General features: G+C 45.2%; 1 protein-coding gene across 2 annotated transcripts in view; it reads right to left on the bottom strand.

The window, feature by feature from the left end:
- The window catches only part of SLC4A5 (solute carrier family 4 member 5), a 95148-nt gene that overhangs the window by 51164 nt on the left and 18379 nt on the right, over positions 1-25605 (bottom strand). For both annotated transcript variants that reach the window (XM_081254324.1, XM_081254325.1), the window contains exon 3: positions 24753-24882. In XM_081254324.1, coding sequence (XP_081110450.1) covers positions 24753-24882 — 130 coding nt within the window. The remainder of the gene's footprint in view (positions 1-24752; positions 24883-25605) is intronic.

Here is a 25605-nt window from a genome sequence, read left to right as displayed (position 1 = left end):
GCTCACTCTTCTCCCTGAGAGTGCTTCTCCTATTTAATCACTCAAATTGCCCCCTTTTACCTCAAAAATACACGAGATAAACTACACTGTCTCCTTGCCACTGAAGACCCTTTTGCTACTCTACAGCCTTACCCCATCCACCCAAATGTATGATGTGTCCCAGTAAGTGGGGCCACTTGGGTTGATTGCTTTCTACACTGTCTCATAAACATCCTGGGTGGACATTCGGGCAGTTCTCTCCCATGCATCCATCCTTCAGCTTCCTGCCTCTACAAATGCAATTCCATCTGGAAAGGTGGGTTGAAACCCTTCGAAACATCCTTTTAGTAATGCTGCATAGCAAGAACAATTGGTCCTCTTCACTTCCCAGGACTTCAACTATTTGTACTGTGTTATGGGCACCCGTAAAACATTAGCTCTATACACAGACAGGGTCTCAACCAACCTGAGCACAGTTTGCAGAAAAGCAAAGCTACCAGTGTCCAGGTTCAGGGCAATGCCAAAACTAGACTCCTGCTACCACCGTCTCTTGAGAATTTGATTTTTAAAAAGTCCAGCATACTCAACAACTTCACTAGGGATACCTCTTCAGTTGTCCTTGCAACTATTTGGGGAATCCAGATATTGAAACAGTAAACCCAAGGCCTGAACTTAATTTTGTGTTTTTTATGGCTACAGCTAGAAATTAAGCTCACTTTTCACCTTGAGTAGAACATAGAAACGTGGAGGACCCAAAGTCTGCTGCTGTGGTTTTCAACTTTGGCTGTCTGTTAGAATTGCCTGAGGAAATTTTTAAAAATACTGATGCCTGGATGGTCATGCCAACAGGAGGGTGGCCTAGCCATGGAAGCTCCCAGGTTATTTTTGCCCTGAGGGTTGATGAGACTCTGCCCTGTAGTCATATAGAGCCATGTGGCTCAGGGATAGTTGGACTTGTCTGGGGTCCCCATGCAGGCAAACACTCTGGGCACATAGGTCCCATTCTTTTTGTATAAGAGGGGACATGGCCTCTTTCCCTTAGAAAGGCTCTGAGAACACCAGTTGAAAAGGTGGAGTAGATCTCTGAAGCCTCCTTCCTAGCATGGCCATTCTATGCTTTCATTTCTCTGATTTTTTAAGTAGAGTACATACCTCTACACCAGCATGTCTCAAACTTTAATGTGCATACAAGTCACCTGGGGATCTTGTTAAAATTCAGGTTCTAATTCAGCAGGTCTGGGATGGCGCCCAAGATACTGCATTTCTTTTCTTTTCTTTTTTCTTTTTTTTTGGCTGTGTTGGGTCTTCATTGCTGTGTGCGGGCTTTCTCTAGTCGTGGCGAGCCGGGGCTACTCTTCGTTGAGGTGCATGGGCTTCTCATTGCCGTGGCTTCTCTTGTTGTGGAGCACAGGCTCTAGGCATGCGGGCTTCAGTAGTTGCAGCACGTGGGCTTAGTAGTTGCAGCAGGTGGGTCCTAGAGTGTGCAGGCTTCAGTAGTTGCAGCAAATGGCCTTAGTAGTTGAGGCGTGTGGGCTCTAAGGCATGCGGGCTTCAGTAGTAGTGGTGCACGGGCTTAGTTGCTCTGCGGTACGTGGGATCTTCCCAGACCAGGGATTGAACCCATGTCTCCCTGCACTGGCAAGCGGATTCTTAACCACTGTGCCACCAGGGAAGTCCCTGCATTTCTTTTCCTAAAATTTTTTACTGAAGTATAGTTGATTTACAATGTTGTGTCAGTTTCAGGTGTATAGCAAAGTGATTCAGTTATATATATTCTTTTTTTAAATTATTTTCCATTATAGGTTATTACAAGATTTTGAATATGGTTCTCTGTGCTATATAGCAGGTCCTTGGTGTTTATCTAGTTTATATATGGTAGTGTGTATCTGTTAATCCCAAACTTCTAATATATCCCTCCCCCACCCCCTTTCCCCTTTGGTAACCATAACCCCTTTGTTTTCTATGTCTGTGAGTCTATTTTTGTTTTGTAAATTAGTTCATTTGTATCATTTTTTTAAGATTCCACATATAAAGTGATATCATATGATATTTGTCTTTGTCTGACTTACTTCACTTAGTATGATAATCTCTAGGTCCATCCATGTTGCTGCAAATGGCATTATTTCATTCTTTTTTTATGGCTGAGTAATATTCTACGCTTGAAGATCCCCTATCCTAGGATGATGATTCTTTTTTTTTTTTTTTTAGTCTCTGCTTTACAACAAAGTGAATCAGTCATACATATACATCTGTTCCCACATCCCCTCCCTCCTGCGTCTCCCTCCCTCCCACCCTCCCCATCCCACCCCTCCAGGCGGCCACAAAGCACTGAGCCGATCCCCCCGCGCCACATGGCCACCCCCCACCATCAATCCACCCTAGGATGATGATTCTTAAACTTGGGTACATATAAAACTACTTCAGATACTTCTAAAATCTTGATGTTTAGGTCATATCCTAGACCAATTTGTATCAGAATATCTGGGTGGGATCCAGGCAACTCTGCTACAGATTGTTCTAAGTAAAGTTCCTGACTTCTGGGGCTCAGAGGCTAAAATGACAATTAATTTGTAGTCAATCATATTTCCTAATTGTTTTGGTATATACCTGTCCCCCCAAATAGACATCAAGCTTCTTGAGGACAGGGACCTTGTTTCCTCTCTGGTGTCCCTTCTGATCTCCTGCCCAGAGTAGTGCTCATCAAATGCTTGCTCCTTCTTGCTTGAGAGTAGTGAGGCCTCAGTGATTACTTTGGGTAATCACTGTGAGAATCACTATGAGAAGATGACTGGGAAAAAGAGAGCTCAACAATCGTGGGTTTAAATGTGTTTTAAAACACTCAGAATGACCTAAGCAATGATCATCAGAGTCTAGCAACATCACAAATATACACACAAAGACCAGCTGGGCAGGAGCTGCCTTTTGATGGAAGCAGAGACCACCACCTATGAAATAATCTTGTGGAAAAGCCAGACAGGAATCAAATGAGTGTGGACCCAACTACCATTTTACAGGAAAGACAGGGGCAGAGGAAGATGTTAAACACCAGCACAGGGATGCAGTTAACAAAATCCAGTATGTGGAAAACCATATAGGACAAAAAATGCAATTTCTTTAGCAATAATGGCAACTGCAAGGGAAAAATAAAGGAGGAGGAACATGTAGATTAAAAACGATGTAGGAGACATATCTCCCAAATGCAATGTGTGGACCATCACATTAAAAAATATATGAGGTGATCTGGGAAATAAATATGAATACTGCATGGATAATTCAATGAAAATAAAGAATTACTGTCATTTTTTCCAGTAATTTTTTTCAAAATTACTGTTTACTTTTTTCCAGGTATCTGGAAAAAAGTAGTATTGTGGTTGTGTTAAAAAGAAAGAGGCCTTTGAAACCAAGAAGGGCCCTGTAGGATTCCTGGGCACAGAGGCCTTTCGGTGTCCCCCGTTTCTTGTTTGTAGGGAATAGGTTTCAGCCTCCATGACCTTCCCTGCATTCCAAAGGGCAGGTTCAAACAGTTGCTAATCAGGGAAGAGAGAGGATGCAGAGACAAGGGAGGAGCAGTCAAGAAACAGTAGTGCAGCCTTGGGGCAGGGTCCTGGTTCCACCTCAAGGGATACACATAACAATATCTTTGAGCTCTTCTGCAGAGCTCTTCATTCCAGAGAGAAGGTCACAGTTTGATAACCTCTAGATCCACAGAAGCTAATTAGGAGACCACCTGAGGCCAGATTAAAGGAATGCAGGCCTGCAAACACCCTGATCCTCACCAGTAACCCCACCCTTGAACCACTGCTATAAAACTCCTCACCAAATTCCCCTGGGTTGGGACACAGTTTTGAGAGCATGAGCCCCCTGGGTCCCCCTTTGCCTGGCAAAGTAATAAAGCTTTTTTTTTCTTTTCTACTTCACCCAAAACTCTGTCTCTGAGATTCAATTCGGCACCAGTGCACAGAGGCCAAGGTTTCAGCACCACCTTTACCCAAAAGAATTGAGAGCAGTGTCTTGAAGATATATTTGTACAACGATGTCCCCAGCAGTACTGTTCACAGTGACTAAAATGTGGAAGCAACCCAGCTGTCCACCGGTGGATGAATGGATAAGGACATTATGCAATAAGCCAGTCATGCAAAGACAAATACTATATGATTCCACTTAACATGAGGCATTTAGAGTAGCTAAAAATCATAGAGACAGAAAGTAGAATGGTGGTATCTGGGGCTGGGGGGAAGGGAATGGAGAGTTATTGTTTAATGGGTACTGAGTTTCTGTTTTACAAGATGAAAAGAACTATGGAGATGGATGGTGGTGATGGCTGCACACCATTGTGAATGTATTAAATACCACTAAACTATACACTTAAAGGCAGTTAAGATGGTACATTTTATATTTAAGTATATTTTACCACAATAAAAAAATGGGGGAAGAAAGATCTAAGAGGGCTTATCTTTTAGAGTCACCTACTGAAATATTTACAGATGGATTGATATGGGGTGTGGGATTTGTGTCAGCATGATCCAGTGTGTGTGTCTGGGGTAGTGGGTAGAAATAGAGGCACGAAATTGGCCATGAGTTAGCTGGTAACCATTGAAGCTGGGTGATGGTTATGTTGAGGGAAGTCATTCTACTACATACCACTTTTGCATAAATTTGTATACAAATGTATATACAATTTTTGTATAAATTTCCATAATACAACATTTAACCACTTTTCAGGATGAATAAAGGAATGGGCTCTTTGAAAAGCTTCTGGCCAAAGCCAGGCTTAAAAACTTTTGGAAGCCTGATAAAGTGGTTAATGTGTAATCCCAAGCAACTCATTGCAAAGTGAGCTTTATACCACAGTTGGCTTCAAAAGTGGGGAATTAGAGTTGGAGAAGCAGGTCAAATGGAAAGAAAATCGCTGGGCTGCAAAAGAACTCTCAGGGATTTTGTCCAGACCAGGGGCAGGTGCCAAGTGTCCCTCCCAACTGGGACGGAGCTGAATGGAAGCTCGAAGGGTCACATGTCACAGAAAGCTGTTCTCAGTCACGCAAAGGGTGTCCAGAACTGAGGCCTTTTCTGTGACTAGTAACTTGGTCACTATACGATTAGAGGAAGTTGCTTTTCAGTTAATACCAAGGGTGGTCGAAATCATCATGGGGCAAGTTACTAGGAACCGCCAAACCACTAGATGGGAGGGTCTCCTTTTAGGATCTGGAAAGGGCTGAAAACTGAGAGACCTGAACTCTAGTTCCATCCTCAGATGGAAATAAATTATAACCCCCACTGGCCCTGCCCTGGCTAGCATGTATATCAGTGGCTCTCACCTTAGCTGCAAGGATCATCTGGGAACTTTCAACAAATTCCAACCTCCAGGCTGACTCCAGACTGACATCAGAATCTAGGGGCCTGGCGGAGGAGCTTCAAGATGGCGGAGAGTAAGACGTGGAGATCACCTTCCTCCCCACAGATACACCAGAAATACATCTACACGTGGAACAATTCCTACAGAACACCTACTGAACGCTGGCAGAAGACCTCAGACCTCCCCAAAGGCAAGAAACTCCCCACGTACCTGGGTCGGGCAAAAGAAGACAGAATAAACAGAGACAAAAGGATAGGGATGGGACCTGTACCAGTGGGAGGGAGCCGTGAAGGAGGAAAGGTTTCCACACACTAGGAGCCCCTTCGCGGGCGGAGACTGCGGGTGGCGGAGGGGGAAAGCTTCGGAGCCGTGGAGGAGACCACAGCCACAGGGGTGCGGAGGGCAAAGCGGAGAGATTCCCACACAGAGGACCGGTGCCGACCGCCACTCACCAGCCCGAGAGGCTTGTCTCCTCACCCGCCGGGGCGGGCGGGGCTGGGAGCTGAGGCTCGGGCTTCAGTCAGAGCGCGCTGGCGGCGTGAACACAGCCTGAAGGGGGTTAGTGCGCCACGGCCGGCCGGGAGGGAGTCCGGGGAAAAGTCTGGAGCTGCCGAAGAGGCAAGAGACTTTTTCTTCCCTCTTGGTTTCCTGGTGCGCGAGGAGAGGGGATTCAGAGCGCTGCTGAAAGGAGGCTCCAGAGACGGGCGCGAGGCGCACCCCAGAGACGGGCGTGGGACGCTGGGGCTGCTGCTGCCGCCACCAAGAAGCCTGTGTGCGAGCGCAGGTCACTCTCCACACCTCCCCTCCCGGGAGCCTGTGCAGCCCGCCACTGCCAGGGTCCCGGGATCCAGGGACAACTTCCCCGGGAGAACGCACGGCACGCCTCCGGCTGGTGCAACGTCACTCCGGCCTCTGCCGCCGCAGACTCGCCCCACATCCGTGCCCCTCCCTCCCCCCGGCCTGAGTGAGCCAGAGCCCCCGAATCAGCGGCTCCTTTGACCCCGTCCTGTCTGAGCGAAGAAGAGATGCCCTCAGGCGACCTACATGCAGAGGCGGGTCGAAATCCAAAGCTGAACCCCGGAAGCTGTGCGAACAAAGAAGAGAAAGGGAAATCTCTCCCAGCAGCCGCAGGAGCAGCGGATTAAAGCTCCGCAATCAACTTGATGTACCCTGCATCTGTGGAATACCTGAATAGACAACGAATCATCCCAAATTGAGGAGGTGGACTTTGGGAGCAAGGATATATATATATATATATATATTTCCCATTTTTCTCTTTTTGTGAGTGTGTATGTGTATGCTTCTGTGTGTGATTTTGTCTGTATAGCTTTGCTTTTACCATTTGTCCTAGGGATCTGTCTGTCCTTTTTTTATTATTACTTAAAAAAATTTTTTCTTAATAATTATTTTTTATTTTAATAACTTTATTTTATGTTATCTTCTTCTTTTTTCCCCCCTTTTATTCTGAGCCGTGTGGATGAAAGGCTCTTGGTGATGCAGCCAGGAGTCAGTGCTGTGCCACTGAGGTGGGAGAGCCAAGTTCAGGACACGGGTCCACAAGAGACCTCCCAGCTCCACATAATATCAAAAGGCAAAAATCTCCCAGAGATCTCCATCTCAACACCAACACCCAGCTCCACTCAACGACAAGCAAGCTACAGTGCAGGACACCCTATGGCAAACAACTAGCAAGACAGGAACACAATCCCATCCATTACCACAGAGGCTGCCTAAAAATCATAATAAGGCCACAGACACCCCAAAACACACCACCAGATGTTGACTTGCCCACCAGAAAGACAAGATCCAGCCTCATTCACCAGAACACAGGCACTAGTCCCCTCCACCAGGAAGCCTACACAACCCATTGAACCAACCTTAGCCACTGGGGACAGACACCAAAAACAACGAAAACTACAAACCTGCAGCCTGCAAAAAGAAGACCCCAAACACAGTAAGTTAAGCAAACTGAGAAGACAGAGCAGACACAGCAGATGAAGGAGCAAGGCAAAAACCCACCAGACCTAACAAATGAAGAGGAAATAGGCAGTCTACCTGAAAAAGAATTCAGAATACTGATAGTAAAGATGATCCAAAATCTTGGAAATAGAATGGAGAAAATACAAGAAACGTTTAACAAGGACCTAGAAGAACTAAAGAGAAAACAAACAGAGATGAACAAGACAATAAATGAAATTAAAAATTCTCTAGAAGGGATCAATAGCAGAGTAACTGAGGCAGAAGAACAGATAAGTGACCTGGAATATAAAGTAGTGGAAATAGCAACTGCAGAGCAGAATAAAGAAAAATGAATGAAAAGAATTGTAGACAGAATTGCAGACAGAATTGCAGACAGTCTCAGAGACCTCTGGGACAAGATTAAGTGCACCAACATTCGAATTATAGGGGTCCCAGAAGAAGAAGAGAAAAAGAAAGGGACTGAGAAAATATTTGAAGAGATTATAGTTGAAAACTTCCCTAATATGGGACAGGAACTAGTTAATCAAGTCCAGGAAGCACAGAGAGTCCCATACAGGATAAATCCAAGGAGAAACACACCAAGACACATATTAATCAAACTATCAAAAATTAAATACAAAGAACAAATATTAAAAGCAACAAGTAACACATAAAAGAATCCCCATAAGGTTAACAGCTGACCTTTCAGCAGAAACTCTGCAAGCCAGAAGGGAGTGGCTGGACATATTTAAAATGGTGAAAGAGAAAAACCTACAACCAAGATTACTCTACCCAGCAAGGATCTCATTCAGATTTGATGGAGAAATTAAAAGCTTTACAGACAAGCAAAAGCTAAGAGAATTCAGCACCACCAAACCAGCTTTACAACAAATGTTAAAGTAACTTGTCTAGGCAGGAAGCACAAGAGGAGGAAAAGGCCTACAATAATCAACCCAAAACAATTAAGAAAATAGTAATAGGAACATACATATCGATAATTACCTTAAATGTAAATGGATTAAATGCTCCAACCAAAAGACATAGACTGGCTGAATGGATACAAAAACAAGACCCATATATATGCTGTCTACAGGAGACCACTTCAGACCTAGGGACACACACAGATTGAAACTGAGGGGATGGAAAAAGATATTCCATGCAAATGGAAATCAAAAGAAAGCTGGAGCAGCAATTCTCATATCAGACAAAATAGACTTTAAAATGAAGACTGTTACAAGAGACAAAGAAGGACACTACATAATGATCAAGGGATCAATCCAAGAAGAAGATATAATAATTGTAAATATTTATGCACCCAACATAGGAGCACCTCAATACGTAAGGCAAATACTAACAGCAATAAAAGGGGAAATCAACAGTAACACAATCATAGTAGGGGACTTTAACACCCCACTTTCACCAATGGACAGATCATCCAAAATGAAAATAAATAAGGAAACACAAGCTTTAAATGATACATTAAACAAGATGGACTTAATTGATATTTATAGGACATTCCATCCAAAAACAACAGAATACACTTTCTTCTCAAGTGCTCATGGAACATTCTCCAGGATAGATCATATCTTGGGTCACAAATCAAGCCTTGGTAAATTTAAGAAAATTGAAATCGTATCAAGTATCTTTTCCGAACACAACGCTATGAGACTAGATATCAATTACAGGGAAAAATCTGTAAGAAATACAAACACAAGGAGGCTAAACAATACACTACTTAATAACCAAGAGATCACTGAAGAAATCAAGGAGGAAATTAAAAAATACCTAGACACAAATGACAATGAAAAGACAACCCAAAACCTATGGGATGCAGCAAAAGCAGTTCTAAGAGGGAAGTTTATAGCTATACAAGCCTACTTTAAGAAGCAAGAAACTCTCAAATAAACAACCTAACCTCACACCTAAAGCAATTAGAGAAAGAAGAACAAAAAACCCCCCAAATTTAGCAGAAGGAAAGAAATCATAAAGATCAGATCAGAAATAAATGAAGAAATACAAAGGATCATCAGAGATTACTACAAGCAACTTTATGCCAATAAAATGGACAACCTGGAAGAAATGGACAAATTCTTAGAAATGCATAACCTTCCATGACTGAACCAGGAAGAAATAGGAAATATGAACAGACCAATCACAAGCACTGAAATTGAAACTGTGATTAAAAATATTCCAACAGGGCTTCCCTGGTGGCACAGTGGTTGAGAGTCCACCTGCTGATGCAGGGGACACAGGTTCGTGCCCCAGTCTGGGAAGATCCCACATGCCGCGGAGCAGCGGGGCCCGTGAGCCATGGCCGCTGGGCCTGCGTGTCCAGAGCCTGTGCTCCGCAGCGGGAGAGGCCACAGCAGTGAGAGGCCAGTGTACCGCAAAAAATATATATATATATATATTCCAACAAACAAAAGCCCGGGACCAGATGGCTTCACAGGCGAATTCTATCAAACATTTAGGGAAGAGCTAACACCTATCCTTCACAAACTCTTCCAAAATATAGCAGAGGTAAGAACACTCCCAAACTCATTCTACGAGGCCACCATCACTCTGATACCAAAACCAGACCAAGATATCACAAAGAAAGAAAACTACAGGCCAATATCTCTGATTAACATAGGTGCAAAAATCCTCAAAGAAATACTAGCAAACAGAATCCAACATCACATTAAAAGGACCATACATTATGATCAAGTGGGGTTTATCCCAGGAATGAAAGGATTCTTCAATATACACAAATCAATCAACATGATAAACCATATTAACCAACTGAAGGAGAAAAACCATATGACCCTCTGAATAGATGCAGAGAAAGCTGTCGACAAAATTCAACACCCATTTATGATAAAAACCCTCCAGAAAGTAGGCATGGAGGGAACTTTCCTCAACATAATAAAGGCCATATGTGACAAACCCACAGCCAACATTGTCCTCAATGTTGAAAAACTGAAGCCATTTCCACTAAGATCAGGAACAAGACAAGGTTGTCCACTCTCACCACTATTATTCCACATAGTTTTGGAAGTTTTAGCCACAGCAATCAGAGAAGAAAAAGAAATAAAAGGAATACAAATTGGAAAAGAAGAAGTAAACCTGTCACTGTTTGCAGATGACATGATACTATACATACAGAATCCTAAAGATGCTACCAGAAAACTACTAGAGCTAATCAATGACTTTGGTAAAGTAGCAGGATACAAAATTAATGCACAGAAGTCTCTGGCATTCTTATACACTAGTGATGAAAAATCTGAAAGTGAAATTAAGAAAACACTCCCATTTACCATTGCAACAAAAAGAATAAAATATCCAGGAATAAACCTACCTAAGGACACAAAAGACCTGTATGCAGAAAATTATAAGACACTGATGAAAGAAATTAATAGATGGAGAGATATACCATGTTTTTGGATTGGAAGAATCAACATTGTGAAAATGACTCTGCTAGCCAAAGCAACCTACAGATTCAATGCAATCCCTATCAAACTACCACTGGCATTTTTCACAGAACTAGAACAAAAAATTGCATAATTTGTATGGAAACACAAAATACCCTGAAAGCGAAGCAATCTTGAGAAAGAAAAACGGAGCTGGAGGAATCAGGTTCCCAGACTTCAGACTATATAACAAAGCTACAGTAATCAAGACAGTATGCTACTGGCACAAAAACAGAAATATAGTCAAGGGAGCAGGATAGAAAGCCCAGGGATAAACCCACACACATATGGTCACCTTATCTTTGATAAAGGAGACAAGGATATACAGTGGAGAAAAGACAGCCTCTTCAGTAAGTGGTGCTGGGAAAACTGGACAGCTACATGTAAAAGAGTGAAATTAGAACACTCCCTAACACCATACACAAAAATAAACTCAAAGTGGATTAAAGACCTAAATGTAAGGCCAGACAACATCAAACTCTTAGAGGAAAACATAGCCAGAACAGTCTATGACATAAATCACAGCAAGATCCTTTTTGACCCACCTCCTAGAGAAATGGAAATAAAAACAAAAATAAGCAAGTGGGACCTAATGAAACTTCAAAGCTTTTGCACAGCAAAGGAAAGCATAAACAAGACAAAAAGACAACCCTCAGAACGGGAGAAAATATTTTCAAATGAAGCAACTGACAAAGGATTAATCTCCAAAACATACAAGCAACTCATGCAGCCTAATATCGAAAGAACAAACAACCCAATCCAAAAATGGGCAGAAGACCTAAAGAGACATTTCTCCAAAGAAGATATATAGATTGCCAACAAACACATGAAAGAATTCTCAATGTCATTAATCATTAGAGAAATGCAAATCAAAACTACAATGAGATATCATCTCACACCAGTCAGAATGGCCATCATCAAAAAATCTAGAAACAATCAATGCTGGGGAGGGTGTGGAGGAAAGGGAACCCTCTTGCATTATTGGTGGGAATGTAAATTGATACAGCCACTATGGAGAACAGTATGGAAGTTCCTTAAAAAACTACAAATAGAACTACCATATGACCCAGCAATCCCACTACGGGGCATATACCCTGAGAAAACCATAATTCAAAAAGAGTCATGTACCAAAATGTTCATTGCAGCTCTATTTACAATAGCCAGGACATGGAAGCAACCTAAGTATCCATCAATAGATGAATGGATAAAGAAGATGTGGCACATATATACAATGGAATATTACTCAGCCACATAAAGGAACGAAACTGAATTATTTGTAGTGAGGTGGATGAACGTAGAGTCTGTCATACAGAGTGAAGTAAGTCAGAAAGAGAAAAACAAATACCATCTGCTAACACACATTTATGTAATCTAAAAAAAAAAAAAGAAAATGGTCAGAATAATCTAGGGGAAAGACGGGAATAAAGACACAGACCTACTAGAGAATGGACTTGAGCATATGGGGAGGGGGAAGGGTAAGCTGGGACAAAGTGAGAGAGTGGCATGGACATATATTCACTACCAAACATAAAATAGATAGCTAGTGGGAAGCGGCCACATAGCACAGAGAGATCAGCTCGGTGCTTTGTGACCACCTAGAGGGGTGGGATAGGGAGGGTGGAAGGGGGGGAGATGCAAGAAGGAAGAGATATGGGGACATATGTATATGTATAACTGATTCACTTTGTTTTGTTATAAAGCAGAAACTGACACACCACTGTAAAACAACTATACTCTAATAAAGGTGTTAAAAAAAAAAAAAGAATCTAGGGGCCTGAGAAACAACACTTTTTAAAAGGAAGACACAGGTCTTTGAGAAAACAAAGCAATGAGCGGACCATTATGTGTGGTTAGATAAGAGTAAAACCTGGAATCTATATATCTATGTCTAAATCTATATCTAAATCTATATCTATATCTAAATCTAAATCTATATCTATATATCTATATCTAAATCTATATCTATGGCAATTAGAGTGAAGGTCCCTTCCTTCTGCACTTATTTTGCATGTCAATATCATTAAATTATATATGGCTAATTTCTTTGCAAAAATTACCCTTAGGACACCCTGATTTAAATATTTTTAAAAAATTTAGTTTCTTATACAGTGCAACCTTTAATGATAAGTTTATGTTGCCTCTAAACACTTGTTTTAAGACTTAGAACTGTATGAATTTATTTCTCAGATGAAGTTAAGTTTACTCACCTAAAAGTTGTAACGTACATACCCACACTATGTTAATTCTCTATCTATGTGGGCTCATTGACTTTTATTCTGTTACTCTTCCATGCCCGCCCCATCATCCATCATCCTAAGACTTGACTTCCATGTATGAGTTACAAAGCATCAAGACAGTGTTTTCACTTTTTGCCTGAGGCTTGTTTGTAATAAATTTTGTGATTCTAACAGATTCATTTCTTAAAAGTAATGTGAAAGTCAGTTTATCCCCATTATCCAGCAAAGCTCTCTAACTCCACACTGAGTCATATCAGTGCCCTGAATTTTCCAGCAGAAACCAAAGGCCAGTGTTAATTCTCTTATGGGGCAATGAAGAACTGTCCTAGAGATACCAGGGAACCATCAGATACTCCCTAGATTCAGTCTTTGACAGAGGCACCAAGAGATGATTTACAGGTGGAAAGTTTTTCAAAAGACGAACTCCTAAGCAAATTCTTGCCCATTCCTACAATTTATTTGGCAAATTCATAGTACACGATGACAAACACATGCATTAAAATATGTATGTGAAATAATGTAAAAAGTTATTTATACAACTGATTAAAACTACACGTATGGTGTGTATGTTTGAAAGGGAGCAGGACCCTGTGGGGCCTTCCTGGGTACAAATTCTTTCTGTGTCCCCCATTTCTTGTCTGAAGGAAATAAGCTTCATTCAGCCTCCTTGACCTTCCCAGAGTTCTGAAGAGCAGACTCAAACAATTGTTTACAAGGGAAGGGAAAGAATGCAGAAACAAAGGAGAATCAGTCAAGAAACAATAAGTGCAGCCATGGGGCAGGGTCCTAGCTCCTCCTCAAAGAATATACGTAACAATATCTTTGAGTTCTTCTGCAGGAACTAAAGCCGCCTGCCACCCAGGTGGAGGATGGTAACTTCAGGCTGAGCACAAGATTCCTGGAACACTGCCCTGTTACCTTACCACCAACCAATCAAAAGAAGGTCAGCACACAGTGGAAGATAATGAAGACTGACATCCTCCCCAAATGATTCTCCCTTTAAAAACTTTCATGGTCGGGCTTCCCTGGTGGTGCAGCGGCTGGGAGTACGCCTGCCAATGCAGGGGACACGGGTTCGTGCCCTGATCTGGGAAGATCCCACATGCCACAGAGCAGCTGGGCCTGTGAGCCATGGCTGCTGAGCCTGCGTGTCTGGAGCCTGTGCTCCGTGACGGGAGAGTACACAGCAGTGAGGGGCCCGTGTATCACACACACACACAAAAAAAACACCTTTCATGGTCAAAACAAAAACAAACAAAGAAAAAACTTTCATGGTTGAGCAGAATCTTTGGAGCTGGCTTTTGGACAGGAGTCTGCCATCTCCCCAGGTTGCTGGCCTCCTGACTAAAGCAAACCTTCTGTTCCTACCAGCACTTGATTCTTGAGTATTGGCTTTCAAGTGGTGAGCAGCCAAATCTGAGTTCAGTAATATGTTCACAAACCAAACTTGACAGTGAATTTAAAAGACTGTTAAATATGTAAGACTGAGCAAGCAGGCATGGGTCAAGGGTCAGCATCCATATGCAGGAGTTTAGAAGGTACAAAGAGGGGCTGATGGAACCAGAAAGGCCCCACGGGCCTCTTGGGGTAGCCACTCCAGACTAGACTCAGAAATTTGTCTTTTTATTGTCCTAGAGATGATTAGGTCCAGATATATTGACTAACACTAACCAAGTTCACAAGGGTTGATGTATAAACCCAAAGGCCAATTTATTTAATTTACAATGAGATTTACAACAGTTATAAGAGTTAGTTATTCTCATCTTCTAGCCCTTGCATTCTCTCCTTATAAGCAGCCATACATGGAAAGTCAAATTATCATCAGAAAATCATAGAATCAGAATGAGGCACATTAGCAAAGTGACTCAAATGTTTAATAGACTCAGAATAAGATGTCTGGAATCCTCCATCCCTGCAAATGAGATTTGCCTGGGCCTGGGACTAGAGGGGTGGAGACCTCTTAGATTGTTCTGGAAAGAACCCATGAGCTTCCATGGCTAACTCCCTGTGATTGAAAGTCTTTCCTCTTGCTAACCTAGGAGTCTCCTCTAAGGACCTTTAGTTATGCAGTGCGATTTGGGCCTTACTGGAGAACCACTTCTTCCCAAAAAGTGTACCCAGTAGTGCAGCTGGCAAGGATGGGGCAGGGGTGTGGCATGCCCAGAGCTGTGGGGAATTGAATGGGGTGGGGAGGGCTTGCCCCCAGCTCATGCATTTGGTGAACACACATTATGTCTTCACTCAGGGGTAAGGAGGAGCCCACGGCTAAGTGAATGACATCAGACAAAGCTACGGGCAAATTCTGAACTGGCTCCTTCAGGGAAGACTTCTGGAGCCAAACTTCTCTATGGGCTACTTGTCTGTGTGTCCAGAGGGCATTTGTAAGTACCTAATGGGTCTGTCATTTATAGACTTGTCAGTCTCCCTCAGAGTCTGCCAGCACCTTCTCCTCACTGCCCCTCAGGAGATACCCCCTCCTACACCTGGATGTTCTTTCTTCCACCTCTGCTGTTCAGGGCCTAATTCAAAAGCTACCTCCTTCATGAGAAAGCTTCCCAGGGGCCCAGCTTGCAGAGACCACTCCTTCCTCTGACTCCCATGCACTTTGTCACATGCACAGTAATACTGACAATGGTTAAAGCTTACTGAGTACCTTCTATGTGCCAGACGCTATGCTAAGCACTTTACATATATTATATGCTTCAATCCGCAAATCTATCGCCGAGGTAGGTCTGTCGCTATTCTCACTGTGTAGGTAAGGAGAGCCTTTGAGGATGAGGAGCCTGCCCAAGATCAAGCAGCTTATAAGAGACAGGGTTTGAGGGCAAGTCTTTTGACAGAGAGCCATGTTCGCACCACTTCACACGTACTGCCCTGGCTTTTAGTTATCTGTGTGTATGAGCACACGCCTGCCTTTTACACTAGATTGGGGTGGGAAAACCATGCCCTACAGGTTAAAAGCACACCACAGCCTGTTTTTATATGGCCAGCTAGCTAAGAATGGCTTTTAAATGTTTAAAAAGTTGAGAAAAAAAGGAAAAGAAGAAAGCAGAGGAAGAAGAGATCGTATATGAGCAAAAAGCCTGAAACACTGTCCATTTGGCCCTTAACAGATACGTTTGTTGACATCTGCACCAGACGATAAGCATTCTGAGAACAGATTCGTACTTTACTCCTTTTAATTCTCCCACAGGACCTAACACAACATCCCCTAAAATGTTTTTAGAATGAAAGAAGAAAGGCGTGGTGGATAAGACAAACTTTACAAAGTTCTCCTAGATCCACAGATTCCCCTTTTCCACTACGCTAGGGATTGGTGTGGTGCTGTAGTGACATCCGCTGGTGTCCATTACAAAGACAGGGCATGACCTCTGAGGTGCCTGTCCAGGAGGGGGATGGTTTTGCAAAACTCCACCACCTATACTCTCATGGGCAACTTGAAGAATTCTAAAAGCTCTGGTTGGCATGAGAAGCACAACTGCGGCCAATGAATAAAGTGCATAGTTTTACTGTTACATATGTGTAAAAGATATGTTTGCAGTGTCTGCTCTGCTGCCATCCATACCGATGTAGTCTCCAGGCTATGGCCGGCCCTTCCATACTTCTCCGGAACTCTGATCTGGGGCACAATGATGGGACAACCAAAGTTGGGCAAATTAGTTTATCTCTGAAGAATTAGAAATTGGTGGATTGAGGAACACATTCTGGGATGGTCCCTTGAGTAGAGTAGATGTAAGCACAGAGGCTGAGGAATGGCCTAGGGCAGGGACAAGTGGAAGAAGCTGGCTGCAGAAGGGTAAAAAAGATGCCCAGAGAGAGGCAGAGACCAGAAGCAGAAAAAGAGAACAGCTTGGCTTCCCAGGCCCAGCCCTTGAGAGATCTGACTGTGCCTGGGTACCATGAAGTCACCCCGTGTTCTGCTGATGCTCCCTCTTTTTGCATAAGTTAGCTTGAATGGGCTTCTGTTACTTGCAGCCTAAAATATCCTGACAATGACAGTGGCATTTCTCTTCCCCTTGGGCATCATGCACAGGTTCTGACAGCTCACTTGAGCTTGGGCTGCAGTTGCAGAGCTAGACATATGAGATGGGGGTGGGAGGGGCTCTTGACTTTAGCGACTTTAGCATAAAGAGCTCCTGCCAAAGGAGCTCTCCTCATTGAATTAGCCTTACTATCACACTGTCTGGCCAGCTAATCTAACCTTACCATCCTCAGTCCACTGTGTGAGGCCTTGCATCACTGCCTGGCTGTCACTATGGATGTTGACTGGTGCTTCCCCAACCTGACTGCAGACCCTTTGAAGGTGACCCCTTCTGGTCTGCTAGGCCTCATGCAGACCTGCCCTGGCTGTGCTAACTGTAAGTGATCACTAAGTCCCTGGGGGATGAATGACCCTAGCACAGTCCCCATCCTGTGTTCACACAACTCACAGGTGAGAGTGCTGGCTAGAATCGGGGACTTTGAGGCCTGGGGGAACCATGCCCACTTCTACCTGGGACTTGGTCCAATTTCTGATTCATATAAAATCACTTTTTCCCTCCTGGTATTTATCCGAAGAAATGAAAACACTAATTAGAAAAGATATACGCACCCTTGTGGTCATTACAGCATTATTTACAATAGCCAAGTTATGGAAGTGTCCATCAGCAGGTGAATGGATAAAATATATATATGTACACACATATATATTCCATTATATATGGAATATTAGCCATAAAAAATGAAATCTTGCCGTTTGTGACGTGGACGGACCTAGAGGCTTTTATGCTAAGTGAAATAAGTCAGAGAAAGACAAATACTGTATGATTTTATTTATATATGGAATCTGAAAAAGAAAACAAAAGAACAGACATAATGAAACAGATGCAGAGTCATAGATACAGAGAACAAACAGGTGGTTTCCAGAGGGGAGGGGGCTGAGGGAAGGAGACAAATAGGTGAGAGAGACGCAGGGTCAACCTTCCAGTTGCAAAGTACATGAGTCACAGATATGAAACGTACAGTGTGCGGGATATAGTCAGAAGCTATGTAATAACTCTGTATGGTGCCAGATGGTAACCAGACTTGTTGTGGTCATCATTTTGAAATGTAGAGAAATATGGAATCACTATGTTGTGTAACAGGAACTAACATAGCGTTGTAGGTCAGTCATACTTCAAAATCCAACAAACAAACTTATAGTAAAAGCGATCAAATTTTTGGTTACCAGAGATGGCGGTGGGGCTAGGGAGAATTGGATGAAAGTGGTCAAAAGTATAAAGTCCCAGTTAAAAGATAAATAAGTCCGAAGGCTGTGATGTACACATGCTAAATATAATGAACACGGCTGTGCGTTATGCAGGAGAGCTGTGAAGGAGTCAATCCCGAGTTCCCATCACAAGGAACACAACTGTCCTTCGATTTCTTTAATTTTGTATGAAATGAAGGGTGCCCCCTACACTTCCTGCGGTCATCATTTCCTGATGTGTGTAAGTGGAAGCGTAATGCTCTGCACGTTCACCTCCTTCAGCGCTGCGTGTCAGACGTCGGTATTTGACTAGAGGAGAGAGAAGGACAGACCCCGGGCTCGATGCTGGATGTGAAAGTAAGTCGACAATGAGGAACAGTATGATTATTCGAGCCAGGAGAGAGGCATCAGGGCCGAGTCAGACAACCGTAAAATCTTTCCTCTGACCATAAATCTCCATGCACGGCTCCACTATGGCCAAGGTCTGCAGCGGCTTACCTGCCTCAGAACCACTTGGCAATCTGCACCTCCTCCAGTCAGCTCTTCCACTCGGCGCTCTCTTCAAATGAGACATAGTATGGGAATTATCAGCTCTGAACTCTCAACTCCCGCTCAGAGCCCCCAGACCTTGCTGCAACTTCCCTGCCCCCTGCCCCCTCGGGCCTGTCACAGGGCACAGGTGTGGGCCTTCCTGGCTGGGGGAGCCCCCAAACTGTGCCCAGGGCCCTGCACCCTCCATCCAGCAGGCCCTCTCTCCCTCTTGCGTCTCTAAACCATTCTCTTTCGTCTGGCCCCTTTCCATCAGCACTCAATACGCTCTCATCTTTCTCGAGAAAACCAAAGCCTCCCTTGACCCCACGTTCGCCTTGAGAGACTCCTGCCCCTCACAGACAAGCACATTAGAAGAACTGTCCAAAGGAACCCCCCCCGGCCCTCCTGACTCTCTTCTCCACCCTCTGTCCCCTTCCCGCCCCCGAGACCGCTGTGTCCCTCCGTCCTGTGGAGACTCTTCAGTTCTTCCCCACTGTTCGGCCCCTCCCCATCTTGCCCCTCTTTCCTGGACACAGCGCTCTTCTCATCCCCTCCTACCTCTCTGGCTGCCCCTTTCAGTCTCCATTGTGGGTTCTGCTTCCTTTGCACATCCCTCAAATGTCAGTGCTCTAGGGGGCTCTGACCTGGGTGCTCTCCTCATTTCACAGATCTTGGGGGCAACCTTATCCTTTTCTTTGGGTTTCATTTCCATCTAGATGTGAATGGCTCACAAATCTATGCTTCTCCACTGAACTCCGGGTCTCTATGTCTACATGGTGATCTGCTGGATATCTCCACTTGGAGTTTCCTCAAACATAACATGTCCAAAACTCATCATCAACCTCCCCCAAAGAAAACAAAGCAAAATACCCAACACAACAAAACTTTACTATTCCTCTTGTGTTTCCTAAATTGATACCACAAGGTACCCACTTGCTCAAGCTGGAAACCTGGGCATCTCCTTGACTATCCTTCTCTCCCACATGCCATCTGTCATTAAGTCCCGTTAAGGTGTGTCTCAAATCCAGTAAAAAGACCAGTGGTTGCCAGAAATTAGGACGGAAAGAGTGATGAATAGGCGGAGCACAGGCACTTTTTAGGGCAGTGAAACCATTCCATGTGATGCTGTAATGGCGGATACATGTCATTATCCATTTATCTAAACCCATAGAAAGTACAATACCAAATATGAACCCCAGCGTAAACTATGGACTTTGGGTGATAATGATGTCAATGTAGGTTCATCAGTAGTGACAAATGTACCACTCTGGTGGAGGATGTTGATAATGGGGGAGGCTGTGCCTGTATAGGGCCAGGGGGCACATGGGAACTCTGTACATTTTGCTCAGTTTTGCTGTGAATCTAAAACTGCTCTAAATAATAAAGTATATTTAAAAGGAAATACAGATACACTATACATTATATATATATATATAATTATACACTCAAAAAATATGTCTCAAATCCACACCTTCTCTATATTCCCACTGTCAACATCTTGGTTCAGAATCTCATCACCTCTCACCTGGACCAGCCTCCTAACTGGCCCAGTCTTACCTTCTTTTATACATTCTTCACATTGAAGCCTGAGTGATCTCCCTCAAACAGACAATCCGGTCCCTCTCCCACCCCAAACCCCTCAGTGGTCCTCCAAAGCTCTCAGCATCAAGTTCAAACTCCACAACGTGGTCTGCATAGGACCTGCATCGTTGGCCACTCCCTCTCTAGTCCAGCTACAGGGAACCTCTGCCGCCTCCACTGTCTCTGTCTCCCCTGTTCCAGAGGCCTCGTCCCCCTTCCATACCCTCTCCTGGCTAACCCTGACCCATCCCTCAGGTGTCTATGTGAACAACCCTTCTTCCTGCACACCTGCCTTGATCCCTCCTGTCTGGGTTAAGTGCCCCTACACTGCGCTTTCTTAGAACCTCATCACCAAGTATCTAGCTATTTACCTCTGTGCCCCATTAGACTGAGAGCCTGAGCGAGCAGGGATGGCATCTGCCATGTTTTTTGTATCTCTAAGCACCTGGCTCAAGGCTTACAGACAGTAAACATTTGGTAAATAGTAGTTGAATGAATGAGTGAGGTTTGTTGATGTCTACACTAAGAACTCTCAGCTCCCCACTCTGCTTTCTACATAGAGAGGGCAGCTGTGGTGCCATAAGGGTGATCCCAGGTGAGTGGTGAGACCAGAGGGCTGGGGCATCTTCTGTTCCAGACTAAGAAGTAAAAGGATGGTAGGAGAACATGCTTCAAGGTAGGAAGCAGGAACAGTTTCAGGGTTGAGACAAAGTTCAGGCTTCTTCTTCCATCATGTACAGAGTGAGAAAGCATCCCCGCCTATGTGTGGATGGCTTTTGAAAATGTACTGATCTGGTCTGACCCAACTAAGCTGACCTACTTCTCCTGCCCCTCTTTCTGCCCTTTCCTGGCCACGGCAGGAATCTTTTCAGAGCATATGTGTCTTATAAGAACATCCCGGCAAGTTCACGCTTTTGGTCTGCTCTGAGTTGAGATCAGAGGCAGCTTGGATTTGGAGTTTGCTTTCAGAATTCATGGAAGGCTCAAAGCTCTATTTCTGAGTAACCCCAAATGCCCCTCCACACTTGGCTGGCTTCCAGCCCAGATCATTCTCCTTCCCTTCGTCCCCTGCAGCCAAGCAGATTCAAGCTTGAGACACAATGGAATTATGGGTAAATTGTTTGCTCACAGTGAGGGGGTCCACCCCGCCCCATCCAACCCAAGCCTCCCTTCAGGCAAGGTCAGTATCAGCAAACAGCTAGCTGCACTCCCCTCCCGGGAATGCAAGAGACAAATTTAATAAAAATCTATCTTATTAACAGCCTGACCTACCAGCATTGATCACATTAGAAATGATGCCCACACACACAATCCCCATCATGCACAAAGGGCCAGGCTCAGTGGAGCTCAGAAAACCAGTTAAATCTGTCCAGTGGTGATTCTTTCCCCAAGGGCCCAAAACATCCCCCAAACTAATAACCCCCAGAAAAGCACTGCCGGGGAAAATTCCTTGCGGATTTGAGATTTTCACTCTGTTAATCTCCTAACTCAATAAAGCAAACACTCCCGCAACAAATTAAATACTTTTATTAAAAGGTGCCCTCCCCCAATCTCTTTCATGTGGGTACAAACCTGCAACCCTCTCAGGGCCTGAGTGTCCACATGAGGGCCTGTTCCTGCCTCCTATCATTTTCTCCTGTTATTCCAAGAAGGCCCAGAACCCACTAGGATTTGCTGATTCTTGGATTCTGGAAACTCCCGAGACCTCTGTCTTCCCTGAGTCAATGGCACAGCCTGTCAGCTGAGGGAAATTCTTCCCATTTTTTGGTGGGGTGACAGGCCCCAAACAGGCCTGGCCCGGAGCATCTCTACTGATGCAGTTCGCCAGGAGGAGCCCCCCAGCACAGCTGTCCAGGCCAAGGTGGACTTGCTTACCGATAACCAAATCCTGTCTCTGACCTCTGCAGAGGCCTACTGCTCAGACCTCCAACAATGAGCTGCAAACCAGCCGGGGGGAGCTGGAGAGAAGATTAAAGGAGGCTGGGCTGGAGAAAGGAGCTCGAGATGAGGAGCCCTGAGCGGCTCTCCCCCCACTGCTTCCTGCCCCAAAGCTGGCCCTCAAGATGCTCCTCTCTCTATCAACCTGGAATTGGGTTCAGCCGTTTAACTTCTTCCAGCTTCCACTTCCCTCTCGCTATGGGTTTGAGGTCCACTTGGGTTACACTGGGACCCTTCCCAGGTCTCCTCAAATGCTGTCCTTGGAAAGCCTGCCTTGTGGGGAAACACCATGGTTTGCAGATGGTAACCCCAGGCCCCTTTATATTTTAAAGGAGCCTTCTTCCAGAAGCATCATTATCTACAGTTTATCACTTTCATTGCAGGGTCTATAGTGAGCAAGGCTCTATGGATCAACACTCAGAGAGAAACTGGGTATTTCGCCTATGGCAACAATCATGTCTCTGAGAGCCCTGGGGCCTTCTCAGCAAGGGCTCTGTGGGTGCGTATGATAGGCCCTCATGGAAAGTCTGGTCCTGGCAATTATTGCCAGGGATTCTGAATGCACACCTTACCCAGGGTGGGGAGAAGTCACCCTCTCCCTACTGGGCCTTGGAGAAGGTCTTTCTCAACTTTCCTTCTCTCTATATGCCCACCTTGGACAAGAAAGTCATTTGCCCAGGGAGGTACAAGCCCCTCAGAGGCATTAAGCCACAGTAGCCCAGACTGGGCCCTGGTCATTTGAAATGTCCTCCCCTCTCTTATCAGCCCTGGATGGATGTCCTGGGCTCTGTGGCTGTCACCATTTATCTCTCACACCAGCTGAATTCCCTCCAGAATTATGTCCTCCCATGGAAATCAAAACAGAGTCCCTGGAAGTTCAAGGAAGGGGAGAGAAGTGGCTGAGAAAATGGGGAAAACATGACAAAGTTCATAAGCACTCAAGTTGGAGAGTCAGAGAGCCCTGGGCTAGCATCCAGACTCAGCTACCTGCAGGCTCTGACCCTTGCATCTATTTGACCCTCTAAACCTCACTATCCTCATCTATAAAATGAGGATAATAATATTTCCTGCCTCCTCGGGGTCATTGTGCAGCTTGAATGAGATGAGCCTGCGAATTGTTTAGCATGTAGTAAGGGCTCATTGAATGGGCTGATAAGAAGAGGCTCCACAGCTTCCAGACAGGGATTGGGCCCAGCCATGAGGCTAGGAATTCATTCCTTCTGAGGCCTGCAGGAATTTGCTAGTCACTCAATGGCATTTTTTCTTTTTCTTTTTTTCTTTATCCAGGAGAGATTGGAGGGGGAAGCTTGGGAATGTTAAATCCGCACCTCGTTCTACAGAATAGCTGCTGAGGTGAGTGAGGTTGGTAGGTAAGAAAGGGGCCCAGGCTGTGATTGGGGCAGCTGCCAGGTCCGGGGTGTCATGGTGGCCCCCAGGCAAAGACACCTTGGGCACAGCTGGCAGTTAGTTCAGGCATTCTCAACGGGGGCAATATCAGCCCCGAGGGGGCAAGAATTGGTTCTTAGGAGAGCAAAAAAGTTTAAGATATTACAATGGTTTGTGGCACTCCAAAGCTCAAACCTACCTGACAAAATTTAATTTCTTAGCATTTCATTTCTCTCATTAGAAATAAATTTAATTCTATTTTAACAAAGTTAATTTAAATTTAAAAATTGGGGGGGGGACGTTAATACAAAACAAGGTTGAGAAACACTGGTATGCTCTGCTTGCAGGCTCTCAACTCCTGTCCCGGGGTCCCTCCTCCTCTCAGCAGCCCCTCCTGCTGCCCCTACTGTGTTCTGCCTTCTCCCTGAGCTCTGGGCAGCATTTGATGCTCCTGATCAGTCCAGCTCAACTTAGAGGCTGCGCTGCCCCAGGCACTGGGTATGGCCAGCGCTACTCTTTACCCTGATTCTCCCTTGGCTCCCGTGACTTCACCGTGTGGCTCTCCTCCAGCCTTTTGGCTCTTCTCTTCCTTCTACTGCCCCTATATACACAGCTCTCTCTGCTCCCCACGTGTGCCTCCAGGGCTACGTTCTGCTTGTCCTGCCCCAGACTCTGCCAAATCCCTTTGCTTCAGTGCTCACTGGAGCTCCCCAAGTGGGTTTTTCCTGGCACGCGTTCTTCTTCCTCCAGGAAGCACTCCTGTCTGCCCTAGCCTGCTTGGTGCTTTCCCTTCTACAACATTTAGTTTGAACCACTTGACGTGAAAGGATATATGCCCTTGTGTTATTCTCTCATGGTTTCATGGGTGTCTGTTCTACTTTCCCACCAGGATTTTCATTTCTCTGAGGATGAGACAAAGCCATAAGTTTCTGTTTGCTCCTTCGCATCCACCCCAGTTCTGGACACCAAGGAAGGCAAGTAGGTGGGTCTTTGGGGGCCAGGAAGCGCACTAGTAGAACTCAAGGTATGAGATGCCGCTGGTCAGCTCAGCCTGGGCCCGGGCAGACTGCAGTGGAAAGCCCCCTCTACCTGCCTCCAGGGCGCCGCCTCACCTGGCCGACTCCTTCCACTCCATCTGGTCTCCGTCGTGCTGCAGAGTGTCCATCTCTGTGAAGAGGGTGGGGTTGGGCGCCTCATCTTCCTCCCCCAGGATGTCCTGGAGCTGCTCAGCAGCTGGAGACCCTGCAAAAGGAGGGCAGCAGGTTCTACTGAGGGCCCCACGGGAGGGAGAGGCCAGCCGAGATGGAGCAGGAGCCAAGTGCAAGGGCAAAGTATTCCCCGATTCAGGGCTTCCCTGGTGGCGCAGTGGTTGAGAGTCCGCCTGTCGATGCAGGGGATGCGGGTTCGTGCCCCGGTCCGGGAAGATCCCACATGCCGCTGAGCGGCTGGGCCCGTGAGCCATGGCCGTTGAGCCTGCGCGTCCGGAGCCTGTGCTCCGCAACGGGAGAGGCCACAACAGTGAGAGGCCCGCGTACCGCAAAAAAAGAAAAAAAAAGTATTTCCTAATTCAGTAAAACGAAGTCCACCCTGTGGGCAAAGCTAGACTCAAGTTTCTGTGGATTGGATGTGGGTGGGATATTCTTCGAGATAAAAGACATGAAAGGATTTAGTCTGTATTCAGACTCCTGGGTCTTGCAGCTGACACTGAAGAAGGATGGAAAATGGCCAAAGCCAGGGCAGCAGCAAGGGCAGGGAACAGAACAAATAAGTGAGGGGAGAAAAACTCAGTCCCAACTTGAGCATAACATGCCCAGAGGGACCCCTTTTCCACTGGACTCCACACACTCAACTCCCAGCATTGGCCCCGAAGGGCCAATCAGACATGTGAAAGGATGTGTTTGTACCAGTGTGGCACGTGGGCCCACTTTCTTCAGGCACAGTCTAACAGTCTATCCCTGAGCTCCC

The sequence above is a fragment of the Mesoplodon bidens genome (assembly GCF_964165515.1).
Source record: "Mesoplodon bidens genome assembly, chromosome: 14".
Taxonomy (NCBI): Eukaryota; Metazoa; Chordata; class Mammalia; order Artiodactyla; family Ziphiidae; genus Mesoplodon; species Mesoplodon bidens.
This window is presented reverse-complemented; position numbering and strand designations above follow the sequence as displayed.